This window comes from Aythya marila (assembly GCF_965140915.1).
Source record: "Aythya marila genome assembly, chromosome: 2".
Lineage (NCBI taxonomy): Eukaryota > Metazoa > Chordata > Aves > Anseriformes > Anatidae > Aythya > Aythya marila.
The window spans coordinates 125,048,933-125,063,940 of NC_139043.1; the positions used below are offsets into that span (position 1 = coordinate 125,048,933).

At 33.6% G+C, this 15,008-nt stretch overlaps 1 protein-coding gene across 2 annotated transcripts in view; it reads left to right on the forward strand.

Annotated features, from left to right (window-relative positions):
• HNF4G (hepatocyte nuclear factor 4 gamma) overlaps window positions 1-15,008 on the forward strand; it is a 66,440-nt gene that overhangs the window by 36,601 nt on the left and 14,831 nt on the right. Inside the window, exons 1-3 of one of the 2 annotated variants that reach the window (XM_082754060.1) lie at window positions 5,869-6,013; window positions 9,058-9,226; window positions 11,277-11,371. In XM_082754060.1, coding sequence (XP_082610186.1) covers window positions 5,896-6,013; window positions 9,058-9,226; window positions 11,277-11,371 — 382 coding nt within the window. In that variant the 5' untranslated portion in view covers window positions 5,869-5,895. Of the gene's footprint in view, window positions 1-5,868; window positions 6,014-9,057; window positions 9,227-11,276; window positions 11,372-15,008 lie in introns of those variants that run through there. The other variant, XM_082754061.1, reaches the window with a different exon arrangement.

The window sequence follows — 15,008 nt, forward strand, 5'->3', positions numbered from 1 at the left end:
TGTTGCTATGCTAGTATAACATCTCCTCAGTGACAATGTGGAATGTAAGAGGAATAGAATCATAGAATGGTTTGGGTTGGAAGGGACCATAAAGGTCATCTAATTCCAACCTCCCTGACATGGGCAATGACACTGTCCACTAAACCAGGTTGTTCAAAGCCCCATCCAACTTGGCCTTGAACATTTCCAGGGATTGGGCATCCACAGATTCTCTGGGCAACCTATTCCAATGCCGCAGCACCCTCAGAGTAAGGAATTTCTTCCTAACTTCTCATATAAATCTCCCCTCTTTTAGTTTAAAGCCATTACTCCTTGTCCTATCACAACACTCCCTGACAAAAGAGTCTGTCCCCAGATTTTCTGTAGACCCCCTATAGGTACTGGAAGGTTGTTTTAAGGTCTCCCTAGAGCCTTCTCCTCTCTAGGCTGAACAACCCCAACTCTCTTAGCCTCTCTTCATAGGAGAGGTGCTCCAGCCCCTTGATCATCTTTGTGGCCCTCCTCTGGACTCATTCCAATACTTCCATGTCCTTCTTGTGCTGCAGGGCCCAGAATGAATAAATCATTTATCTTTTAGAATAAGCTGCAGAGGATGATATTGGAATATGGTGAGAGGATCTGAAGGTAGAGTATATGCTCACCTAGTGTAAATTATCTTCAAATGCTCCAGTAACAATTTATCAGGCTTAAAATATTTTACAGCTTTCATATTCCTTTGATATTTCCCCTTAAGTGCAGACAAGCCCCCAGTGGATGCAAGATTAAAATTGTAAATTGCACTTCATAGAATTTGGAATATTAAATCAGCAACTGACCTTTGAAACTCTGATGTAGACTAGTCATAGACATCCTCATAACAGTCTGGGCAATATTTCCAGCTTGCAAAACATACTAAATAGTGTGGGTCCATACCATTTGACAAGTCAGAAGCCAGGCATGTTCTTTATTTTCTCTGTGTATTCATATTTATGGCTGTTGAAGTAGGCGATTGTTGCATTAGATGCTTTATGAAGCTAAAAACATAAAGACAGTTCACACCTCACAGTAACTGTGTTTCCTGTTACTCCAAAACGAAAACAGATAAACAAAACGAACAAAAAACACACAAACAAAACAAAACCCCACAACCCTCTTCATAACTTATTAAAGAAGTCTGTGTATTTTAGCTGTATGATGGAGTTCAATGTAATGAATAACCAATTCAAGTGAAAAAAGAGGCAGATTCAGTATGTGCAAGTATCTCATTTTTATAGAATGCCTGGGGTGGTCTAAGTGTCTAAAAATGTGTGTAATAGAAACAGGCTTAGCCTAGATTTCCTAGAAAGATTTATACTTATGTTTCACCTGGCATGATTTGTCGCAGCTAATCTTACTACCTTGTTTAATACGTGTGTCATGAAAACCTATTCTGGTTCTCATTTCACTTTTCTTGTATTTTATTTAACACCTGTTCTTTCAGGACACAGTGAAAATGGAGATGTAAAATGAAAAAAGACACAGAAGCCTGTAAGTGCTAGAAATTTACTCGGTAAAGCAGATAGTTGATGCTCTGTTTCAGAAGTACGATGGTGCCTTTAATCAGATTATTGGAAGCAGTTGTGCTGTGCATTTACTCTCATGATTCACAAATTGTTCTGAAAATTCCTTTAACCTTAACTATCTCTTTGAGATAACAACATTGTCCTTTTTGTGGTTTGGAACTATGTTGTTGTTTACTGGGAGGAAGGGGAGGGAAGACACCACTACGTTAGAGACTTTTACTGTTTTAGAACTGTAGAGGACATGGCTGTAGCTGTGTAGAAACTGTAGCCATGTTTCCATCATGATATTTAGGTTTTAAGCGCAAGAGATAATTTATGCTCCAAGAAGTCCAAGAAACTGGGTAATAACACATTTGGATTTATCAGTCTTTTTTTTTGGATGTGATTCACCTTTGACATTTTTGTTTTCAAAAAATAAAAACAACCTGATCTCTATCACGCACAGTGATACTGCAGCATTACAGATATCTTCATATCAATCACTCAAATCATTTTATGTGTAATGGAATATAAGCAAACATTTCCCAGCCATTGCTCATGGATAATTTATGAAATACTTTGGGGTGGGTGGCGGCAGAGCTGATGCAGCCTCCCTGTGAAGATACCTGGTGTTGAGGATGCATTACAGAAGAGGGACACTCAGTCTCTGCTAGGTTCATGTTTATGAACCAAAGGTGAAATTCTCCACTGGTGTGAGGAAATTTATGATCAGCTTCCCGCATATCAAGCTTTTAGCAAATAAACTCTGACTTGGAGATCTTTGGCTACGTTGACTGTTGCAAGCTGCTGTTATGGCATAAGTTCATATGATTTCATTAGGCTTTGTTATACAGGCTCCCTGACTGCCAGCAAATGGGAGAAAAGACATTTCAAAACATGCGTTATTAACATACTGAATAAGTATGCCAACTTATTGACATAAGTAGGATGTCCATTACAACTCACTGTACATGCAAAACAAAGAGATACTGTGAAGATGTGTTCCTTTTTCAGAACACATGGGAAATAGGAATACATACATTTAAATAAAGACCTTATTATAGGCACCTACATTTCTTACTAAGCTAGAATAATAAAAGGATGTATTGCTACTTATAAAAAAAAAAAAAAAAATCAATAGTGATAGTAACCTGAGATTTGTTTTTATTTTCATGAAGACTTTTATGGAAACAACCTTGATTTTATTAGCTTGTGCTCTATTTTATACCACAATCAGAAAGAATGATTACATTTAGTATGGAGAGCTGAACAATTAACAGGGTTAACAGTCCTAAAGATAAGATAGGAATGCTTTCTGTATGTCACAGTGAGGTCAGATGTAAATAATAAAAAATAAAAATAAAAATAAAAACAAAAACATATGAAGAAAATATTATGCAGTTTTCTACTTCTTCAGAATTAGTGTAAAATTAATTTTGAAATATAACTTCTTACTCAAGTTTGCAATATCACTTACCTGAAAGGTCTGTTTTGCAGTCCAATTATACAACTTTAAAATATCTGCTTATCTAAGGCTAATATTTCTTGGCTGTCAGCAGTAGATGACTTAGAATTTGAAAGAACATATACTACAAGCTGCAAGGTCACAAAGAGTTTGAAAAACAATGGAAGTGTCTAATATGAAAAGAATACTGCTGTACATTGATTCAAATGCTAATGAACTTTATAAAGTTTGGACTGACAGGACCAAAAGCTGATCATTGACTTCCCTCCTCAACTGCTCTAGTTTTGGGACAGCATTGTGATCCACTTCAGAGATAAAGAAAACATATTAATATTTTAGACTAGTCATTTACTATACATTAATGGTTCATGATGCCAAAAATCCCCATATGAATGCAGATTTTTTATGAATTTAAGATTTGACTGCAAGTAATTTCCTTAGCAAAACATGAAGAAGTATAATGAACATTAAAATGGCATAAAGAACAGCTTTCCTATCATTATATATTTTTTTCCATATCAAAAAATCAATCAAAATTAGTTTTTATATGACAGAGGCACTAATTAATTCCATCTCTTTAGTAGTCACTGAGGGGCCTGTTTTAGCAGCATTGAAGAAGTTCTATTAACAGTGGAAAGAATACTAGGATTTGATCATGTCATATGTGATATCTTCCATTTTACATTCATTTTCGTATTTCAAAGTTATTTGTATGCCAACGTGGTTTTGGATCTGGAGTTTTGAAATAAAACACAGCTACTTTATGATATATTAAAATATATAAAATTGTATAAAATATATTTTTTATAAAATGATATAAAATAGTTTATGTTTGTGTTTGAGCAACACACAGTCTTGCTATGAAAAAGCCAGAAATTATTAATTGAAAATTTTATCAAGGAATTAAGGAAAATATAAGGAAGGAACAAAAGATAATTCTAGTTAACATGAAAAATTAGTATATTACTTTATGTATGTTAGTATATTATTTTAGTTATATATAGTATATTATTTAATGCAATGAATCATTTTATTCATATAACTAGTAACTAGTTTTGTAGCAAGTAGTGCATTGAAAAAAATTCTATTGAAGAAACTTCAAGCTGAACCATTGGAGTGTAATAGGATTCTATCTCATGATGAAACTACCGTGAGTTCCTAAACAAATAAGGGATGTCAATAAAAAAATAGCTTTTTGTCAATCTAAATTTGCAAAGATACCAATATGCTTTAAAAATAGGGAAAAAATAGTAGTTAGAATCAAAGATAGTGAAACTATACACTAGAAATTTGTGAAATGGCACTTTCTGAATAGAATTTCATGTTTGTAGACATGAAATTGTTTAACATAATGCTAAATATCTTATAACTTTGCCAACTATTGTTTATTTTCTGCAGTGTATAGGAAGTACAGCAGTAGGTTGAAAAGGATAGCCCCCATGGACACCCTCCAAAATTTGCAGAGAATTTGTGCAATCAGGAACACGATCAGAAATGTTCTTCAATTTGGGGATGGCTTTGGGATAGCCACTTCTTTAGGAATCCTATTGTCATAATTATGCCCGTGGTGTCTGCTGGGATCCATGTCCACAAGGAAACAGGACAATTTGTGCCTCATGTAATAATAAGGACTGGGAATTTAGAAGGATGAATTTTGAAACTTTTTTTTTTCTAGGTTGTCTTCTGAGAATGTCCATTTTTCATTGATAGTTTGACTGATGTTGATTGCTGTCTTTTTATTTATTTATTTATTTATTTAGTCAAGGAATTATTTTATGATGACATTTTGTGGCTACCTATAGTGAACAACAACTGCAGGCACTCTTTCCATTCAAATAAGCATTTCAGTGCTGTATGTATAGTTGCCCTTGTTAGTTAAGCAACCTGGAAAGTTTTCCTATGTACATAATCTTTAATGTAACTGTTCTGAAGTGTAAAGGGTAGTTCTCTGTACAGAATTACTTGGGAAGCAAAAACATTTGACATTTTGCTAATTAGCAAATGAAATTCAGCTTTCCCACTGATACTCAATTAACTTTTTTTTTTTTTTTTTTTTTTTTTTTGGGGGGGCGGGGGCAGTTGGCAAAGGTGGAGGTTAACTGGATTTGTATATGCCATGTACACCAGTCGATGAGCAGTGGACCTACCTAAAATCTCTGTCTTCTTTTTAGAGAAGGTGAATTATATTTTTTCTTGTGTCTCTGAATGTTACTTGAAAACAACATGCTTTCATCATAACCTAAGACTGTGCAAGATCCACTGCTGCCATTACGACACAGGAAGTGATGGAGGGAATCTCTAAGGTTTCCTTTCTTGCTGTAGCATTTGTGTTGCTTGAGGTCTTGGTTAAGTGTGCCTACACAGTTGCTTGTTGTCACTGTTAATAATAAATAAATAAATATTGTTAATATATAAAAAATAACAACTGTAGAAATAGGTATATTTTTTTCTTTAAATAACGATAAATATATGGGGCTTCAGCATAGTCCATAATCATATCACATTTATTTACTGTTGAGAACAGAGAGAGCAAAATGGCATGCAATCCATTTACAAGCAAGTGTGGTTTGTTTAGGACCTTTTACACTGCAAATTGACAACAAAATGTGTAGAAGGTCGTAAGAGATAGGAAGCTTCCTGGATGTACTTGGGTTCACGGAAGAATTGGAGCCAGTGCAACTCCTGATAAGGTTATTCCATAAAGCATTCCAAGATTATCAGAAGGGTTGCACTGTATCATAAAAGAAAAAAAAAATGCAGACAGAATATAGCATGCAGAAGCAGTTTTCCAGCTCCTCCCATTGCAGCACGCAAGAGACACGGTTATAGTTAACTTTGGATTATCAATCACTGTGAAACAGAATGGAAAGGTTGTACATTTGAGTAGCTTTTTCACTGTTTTTGCACTGAATGATGAGGCTCTCAGAACCAATATTAGACATGGAAATGGCAAACTACAGTGAAGTTTTAGATCCAACGTATACTGCTCTGGAGTTTGAAACTATGCAGATTCTGTATAATGGCAATGGTGAGTTCTGTTCCATGACGCAAAATCAAGACAGTTAGCAGAAAAAGTGAAGTTTAGTAATGTTATAGGGTGGTAGCTAAATGTTTTATTTATGGAGCTTTTGGGGATTGTTTTCAAACTACAAATCTGTTCTTTTACACTTCATCGCTAACTCTAAGTTAATAATATTATAATTCTTTAACATTAAGGGAAATAAACGAGAGGTTATATGTAATAAACTAACTGAACTAACTGTCATCAGTCAGTTAGTCAAAGGAAGAAAACGGTGTATTCAGCAGTTGTTTTATTTGCTGTAAGACAAATGAATAACTAGTATTGATGATTTGGACATGAAGTCTATTTTGTATATAACACTCATGAGGACAGTACAAAATTGTCCAGAGGCTTGTGAAAAAAAAAAATAAATAAAAAGTCTACTGCTTCTTGATGCCTAATTTCTAATTATTGGACTAATATTTTACTTATTTAAATATTAATTAACCATTCTAGATACATGTATCTGTGAATGAGAGTGATTATTTTAAATCATGTTGGCTTTCTACAGGGTACAGTTTAGCTGAGAAAACCCATTGGTATTTGGCTAATATAGCATTAACCACTCTACTTACTCTAGGTGGAATTTTTTAATGCAATTTTTTTTTTTTAGAAATTGAACCAGTCAGTTATGCTTGAAATAGAAAGCACACCATTTAATTCTGCCTTCTTTTAACACTGATGAGAAAAATAGGAAATCTCAGACTATTAAAGTGAAGTGTCAGGTGAATTAAACTAAACTAAACTAAAATGACTTTCGAAATCTTCTAATGTATTTAAAAAATTGTTTTAGCTTTATAATAAAGCATAATTCATAGTTATAGTGTATATATTATAGTGTATGTAATATACATGAAATATAATATATGTTAAAAGGCAAAACAAATATTTAGTGATTTACAGGAAATATTCAGCACCTGCATTTCCTATATATATAAATTCCTGCCATAGGGAGCCCAAGTTAGTTTTTGTTGTTGAGCTTGAAGTTTTATTTGAATTTCTTAGTAAACAGAAAAGTAGATTTGGTTATTGATTTAGGAAGAAAAACCTTCACTGCCAAAATGATTTTGAAGCTATCAACAATGATTATGTAACTTTTAGATGATTTATCTGATTTTTCTTTCAATATAGGTGATTTCATTACTCATTTAAACCTTCACTGCCAAAATGATTTTGAAGCTATCAACAATGATTATGTAACTTTTAGATGATTTATCTGATTTTTCTTTCAATATGGGTGATTTCATTGGTCATTTGTGTTTTGCTGAATTGCACCCTTCAGATCTGTTAATGTTACATAGAATGGGAAAGCAGATTAGGGAGGTTATGCTGTGTTGCATTATGTGTTGGTGATACAGTTAAATTATTCACTGTAAATGATTAGTTTGACAATTATTAGTTATTGAATGTAGTCCTTTTCTGTTTAGCATTTGCTTTGAGCTAAGCTTATGTGCTTTATGATAGAATTTATCAAAAAGTTTGACTTCGAGTTACAGTGCTAGTCTGGAACAGAATGTCTCTTCTGAAGTTTCATATGTGTATTTTTGAAACTTCATTAATTAGAACTATTCAGAGAATGTTAACTGTCCACATTCAGACAGATTATGCAGTTCTGTTGAAATCTGAGAATTTTACAAAATCAGGTCGATTTCACAGATATTTTGTTTCAGAATAATAACAAGGAAAACAAGTATCTCCGTCTCTCTCTTTATGTGTCTATATGTGTCTATATACAAACACATACATGCACATACAAAGAGATACAATTTTATTCTTTATAAACATATACATATACTATATGTACTATATATACTATATATATAATAGCTTACAAAGAAAACTTTTATATTTCTCCAGCTAAATTATTCTGTAAACCATTTTAAAAATAGTTTTCCAGTCAAACAAACCCAATTTTAAAATAATAAGTTCTTCATATAACTGAATTGTTAACTTTCTTATTTTTATATGAGCATTTTATAATTTTCATCAAACACATCTCTGTAAAACAGGAAAAGTTGGTGCTTCTTCTCTCTTTGTCTAAAAAAATCGATTTAAATTTTAAGATCCTTGGAACACAAGCAAAATTATATTATATGTTTGCATAATACATTTCAGATGGATCCACTATGACATGACAAATTATATTTATCAATATCAATAGTTTTACTTTTCAATCTGACCATTCTTCATGAACTGAGGTACTTGAGTTTTTAATGCAGGCTTGAATATCTAAGTAATGTGAAACTCTTTCCTCTCTGACTGAATAACTACAAATGCTTAAGACATACTGCAAACAGTTTTCCTTTCATAAGACTAGAAACATATTCAGAAAACATCTGTTAAACCTTGTGACTCAAAAGAGAATAAATATGACTGTTCTGTTTTAAGGTAAATTTCTTCAGTATTGTTTACCACATTCAGTGACTAAATGTTAATCATATGTAGATAATCTCTCATGGAACCGTAAAGTCTACACAAGTCTTCCTTTGGGAAATTTCTTCAAGGAAGTTAAACCAAGTCATCTTAACATTCATTTTATCATTTATTATGCAAATATTTTATTTTTTTTTTATATGTCATGCATGCAATTGTTTCTTTATATGATAGGAGCTGGCAATAATTTGTGACTACGAAGACAGTATATATCTTTGCCAGCTAAGTAGGCAACACTAGTCAATGTCAAAGTTACTCATCATGTTAGTTAGAACATATGTGTAATTATACTTACAAAGTTATACTTTAATTTTTAACCCCTTTCAATTGGATAGAGTTTGGAATAAAATTATTTCTGTTGTGAGCTTCATAAATTCTGCTAATCTGACTCTATCAATTTGGAAGTGTTCATCAGAATGACAACCAGATATAATCACACGTACTGTGGTAAATAAATAGCAAGTGTCAATTAAAAGAGAAAAGACCTGAAAACCCCTCAATTTAAGTATAAATTGGTCATGGAGTCGTTGCTGAAAGTCTTGTCTGTAACTACATATGTTGTTCTTGCCTCTCCTCAGATAGTTCAGGTGAAGCAGTCAACATGAATACTGTTGACAGTGGAGTCAGCAGTCTCTGTGCAATATGTGGAGACCGAGCAACCGGAAAACATTATGGTGCTTCCAGTTGTGATGGATGCAAGGGATTCTTCAGACGAAGTATACGGAAAAATCATGTTTATACATGCAGGTATTAAAGAAGTTCCTCTAGATGCACCAAATTAATGAATGTACCAAAAATTACTTTCAGACTTTTTCAGAATTTTCAGAACTTGTAAGGGGTATTTCAGCTTTATCTGAAGGAATTCTAAACAACATTTTAATGGAGTATGTAAGTGATGGTATGTTCTCAAAATTTGGAAAAAAAAAACACCTTCCACTCAGGACTACTGAATTGGACTATCTATAAATGGCTTCTCTGAGGTGAAATTTCTGTAACACCGTACATGCTTTTTTTTTTTTTTTTTTTTTTTAATTATTATTATTTGTGATTGTAACATGTAAAATTTTATTTATTTATTTATTTATTTTTGCTATGAATTATATTCTTTTTGTCTCTACTAGAAAAAAATTGTCATTGTATTACTAAAGACTAAAGAGCTTACTTTTTTATGGTTATAAAAGGCATCACAGAATCACAGAATAGTTAAGGTTGGAAGGTTGACCTCTGGATGACCTCTGGAGGCCATCTGGTCCAACCCCCCAGGGACACCTAGAAGAGGTTGCCCTGAACCATGTCCAGAAAGGGATCTCCTGAAAAAAAAAAAAAAAAAAAAAAGAAAGAAGAAAACAATATATTTTCTTGTCTCTTCACTGGTAATGTGGAAAGTGTGATTCTTAACTGTTTTTTTTTGGTTTTGTTTTTTCTTTCAAAATTGTTCCTTAGAAGGCAGTTTCTGAATAGAATTTATGAGTCTTCTGAAGACAGTTCAAGCACATCTACACATCTTTCCACTTTGGTGACACACTGCTCCTTTTAGTGACAATTCCCCTCTCCACTCCCCTCCCCCCTGTCAGTATGAATTGCAATCTCCTAATATTTGGATGCTTAGCTGCCCAAATTGTCATATTGGAGGTATGTGTACCATATTTGAGGAATTGCTCTGTGCATGCACAAGTCTGTAATATACCAGTTTTAAGTCATGCACAGGAGTACTTTGTGAGTTTAGATACATCAGTAGCAGAAAACTTATTTATAGCCTGGAAATGCTAAAAGCTATTGCTGGAAATGTTTGCTCAGCTCTTCCTTGAACACTGAGCTTTCTTATAAGGAAGTATCTGCCTTATAAGTAGATTACATTGATATGTCATAGACATGCTTCCAAAGTGGTGTGACATGGTGTGACAATAACTGACTCCAAGCAGAGCTCTGGAAAACATACATCTATTTATATATTTATCTGTGATTTATCTAATACATGCACAACAAAAAGGCAAAAACAAATGGAGAGGAGAGGATATCTCATATCCATTCTCTGTAAGTACATCTATCTGTAAGGGTGAATGAGAAAGCTAGGTAAGCTTACTTGTAGAATCATAGAATCATAGAATCATAGAATATCCTGAGTTGGAAGGGACCCTTAAGGATCATCAAGTCCAACTCTTGACACCGCACAGGTCTACCCAAAAGTTCAGACCGTGTGACTAAGTGCACAGTCCAATCTCTTCTTGTAGTGCTCTGTGCATTTCCTCATGTCTTTATTTTATTGTGGTATTCATTTTTTTTTCTCTCACATTTCCTGTTTAAGTTGTCATCTGTAATGACACAACTTGTTCATTGGTATTTCCTGGAAAAAGTAAACTCTGCCAGACAAAGGTACCAGTGTTGCAGGTATGGGCTCCTCCGTGCTTGTAACAGTTGACATTTACATCAATTGTCCCATCTTTTTCCTATTAGTAGGTTTCCTACCCTCCCTCCCCTACCCACCACCTTTCTGTATAGGCAGTTGCTGGCTTAGTTTACAAGTAGACTGAGGTGTAAATAATGCACATAACTCCAAATTTTTCTACACTTGTCCATTCCAATACACACTTTATACACACACACATGCCTACAAAATAAGGAGGTATGAAATGCCTCTCAAGACTGGCTAATGGAAAAAAAATGCATATAAAAAGTGATTATAGACATTATTCTGTCAGGACAGATTATTTAGTTTTCATAATCAAGGTGGTGCTTTGTTAATGCTCTGTATATTTATCTTTTGTTTTTTTTTTTTTTCTTTTTTTTCATCTGATAGATTCAATCGACAATGCGTTGTTGACAAGGACAAGAGGAATCAATGCAGATATTGTCGTTTAAAAAAATGTTTTCGAGCAGGAATGAAAAAAGAAGGTAATATAGTCATTTACTATTTGATATACTAAGAGAAATAATCTGAATGTGTTCTAAAATTTGATCAAAATTAAAAAACATAACAGCAGAATAATTCAATAGAAAAGTCTGCTCTAGTGCCTGAATGATGGAGAATTGCTTTTATACTGAGGTGACATATGCATCATCTAATTTTCAGGTAGGTAAGAAGTTTTAACACTTTGGGCATTAGAAAACATTATAGGTTTAAAGTAAATCTGAAACTGTTTAATGCATGAATCTTGGCACTAAAATGTATTAATTTCTAAACATTGAGCTGTATGCCTGGAAAAATTCAAAGCATGAGATTTTAGTTCAAATTTTTATTTTTTTTAACCAAATTTGAATAATAAAATCCACATCTAGGATTTTGTTTCTACATTACTGAAGTTACAGTGCCAATTTACTTGTTTTTCCCTTAATTTTTGATGTTTGAAACATTTAAACAAGAGGAAGCTTTGTTAAATTGAGAGAAAAAGTACTGATGAGATTAATAGAGGTAACTGTCAGTAGAGTGTCCATAATCAGAAAGACTTCTAACCTCACTGGGGTTCTCATTCGTGTGTATGGGAAGATTTTTATTTAGGCATCTCCATGGCAGACATGAAGAAACATGGTTATCCCAGTGATCTTCTTGTGGAAGTGGAAGGATTAGATCACTACAAAGCAATAGCAAAAGAAAAGCAGTAAGAATATCAGAGAATTCTTGTACCAGGTTGTTGGGCCTGTTGCTTCACTGCCAGTTATAATGTAGAGGCAAAAGACATCCTAATCTGGTTCAAATAAGCAGTTAAAATGGTTCTTTCATCACAAAATTTATGTTTGCTGTGATACTCTTTGCAACCTGTTTTATTTGTAACATGGTATGTCCACTTGAAGGCCAGTCTGCAATGTGAGCACATGGCTCTCCTGTACTGTAACTAGTCTATATTAGCTTTAGTCTAGACACAGCTTTCCTAATATGAGGCTTTTTTTTTTTTTTTTTTTTTTTTTTTTTTTTTGTGTGTGTGTGTGTGTGTGTGCATTTTTACCGTAGTATTTCTTTGCTAGTGATCAAGTTGTGGTATGAGATAAAAAGAATTTTTTCCTTGCAAACACATGGGAATATTCTAAATAGAATAGTGCTGTGAATATATGAAATGGGTTTGCTAATTTCTGTGGAGCACAGTTTAATCTTCTGAAATTTTAATTAATAAAATTAGTAATGTTGGGTATATATCATCAATCTAAAACGAAGAAAAGGGGAGACTTTCAAGTCCATAGCAGCTGTAAAACTTCTGCAAAAAGCAGAACTTTACAGACATTCAAAAACTGGAATTAAAGAACAGTTTACCTCAGAAGGGACATCTGTAAGTCCAGGCCCCCATTTAAAGCGGGGCTAACTTCTAGCTTCCGTCAGGTTGCTAAGGACCCTGTCTGGCCAGGTTTACACAGTCCCTGATAGTGGAGATTTCTTAGGCTCTCTCAGCAACTTCTCCCAGTGCTTGACCACCCTCATTATCATTTTCTTCCTCATATCTAACTGGAATGTATTATATTGCAAGTAGTGTAGTGTCCATCACCTTTTGTCTTTTCACTGTGCATCTGAGAAGAATTTCTCTACAAAAATTAGAACCTCACCTCCACTTCCACCTTGGTCCTCTGCCATATAAACAAAGACACATTTCCCTGCTTCACCTTGGACAGCCTGTGGGTTACATCACCATAGCCCTCCACTGGACACCTCCCAGTTTTCCAGTGTCTCCCATATACTGGTGAGCCCAGTGCATGGTTTGCTGACACCACAACAAGACATGCTGCTGACTTATGTTTAGGAACTGAAAAGATATATCCTATTCAAAACTTTTAGTCTCATTTACATTGTTCTGCCTCTTCTGATCCCACTACCTGCAGAACTTTATTTTTAACTTGTGTCCGAGCCATGTTTATTCAAGGCTTGAAATTTTTCAATTTACTAAAGTAATTGAAAAGACTAAACTGTAAATTTCACTACTCATATTCTATTTTAGACCTCTGTACACCATCAGGTTAAATCTTATATTGTAACTGTAATATAGTCTATATGATGTATTTTCAGCTTGTTTTCAGCGACTCTCTCTTTCAGTGTGAAAGTGAAAAAGGGCTTCAGCTGGCAGAGGCTATACAAGCCGTCTTTGAGCAAATATTCCCACTTAATATGCAGATGGAGTCTGAACAAAAGTTTTAGGAAGACAAACAATCCAGTCCATCAGAAATTATACATACACAAGAGCAAATAGAATCATTTACCTATGTAAATCAAAGTGTTCTGCTAGTGACTTTCACTAGTGATTGTCAGAATAACATACTATTTTTCTAATACCAATCATTGCTAACCTTATTTTGACCTTATTTTAAGCACTTAAGCTGCAGAGATCCAAAGTGAATGTTTATTCTTCATTCTTGTAAAAAATGCTATTTGCGTTTGTTTGTTTCACGTCTGCACAAACATTTAGCACTTTGTGTTTATCACTGTGCAACATTTCTTATTGTGACCTTAATAAAAGGCCCATCATTGAATGTCCTTGGCAAAAAGTTACTACACCTCAGGAATAAACTGTGTGAATTGTTCAGATAAACCCTGAAAACTATTCAGTGTATGGATTTTTTATTTATTTACTTTCTTTTTTATTGAAGCCTTTGGTACTACTTCTAAATTCTGTAATGTAGATTGTTTCCCACAAAACAGCAAACATATCTTTGGAAATAAAGCTACTGCTCTTAAAAGATGATGAGATCCCTTGTGCAATGAAAAGATTTTGATCAGTATCATTCTTTTTTGTTGTTGTTATTGTTTTTCTTCTTTTTTTTTTTTTTTTTTTTTTCCTTCTTGGCCTAATCTTGGGCATGGTCTGGGGTTTAGAAAAATCTGATTGGGAGTTTTATTTTCTTTTCTTCCTTGAATTCAAAAGTAAGCCTTGTTGCTTCCTGAGCCTTCTGTGTACTAATTAAGGATTTCTTATCCAAAGTGCTTTTAACTGTCTTTTTTTAAGACACCATGAGACAGAACTTACTTTCCTGGAAGTTTTTTCTTGCTTTTTAAAATACATTATATATATTTTGTACTTAGCTAATGTTCTGTGAACTGGCTAAGAATTCATTTTCACTGAGGAGCATGAGATTTAAACCATTAAATTACATTACTAGAGGATTTAGCCATTCATTCTGTTTCAGGATTTTTCACAGAAATCCAAGAGTAGGACTTTCATATTTCCTCTCACTCAGACATTTTGTCAGAGGTGGTGCCTCTTGACCTATTCAGCAGTACCAAGTGTCAATTTCTACCATTGTCATAAAGCCTCATTTACTGAAGTGGGTAAAATAAAAAAAAAAATGACAGAATATGTTCTAAAGGAAGAAATATATATATATATATATTTAACTTTAATAATGACAGTCACAAAAGTGCTAGCAATTCAGTATCTAGATGCAAGTAGTTATATTTAGTTTTACAGGCAAACTTCATTATATGAATAAGGACCATGAACAGGTATTGTCATCTTTCCTCATTACACAGAACTAAAAGCAGAAAGTATTTTTTGAGTGTCGTATCTTTTGTTTCTTATGCTTATCTAGTAAACCTCTGAAATGATATTGTATG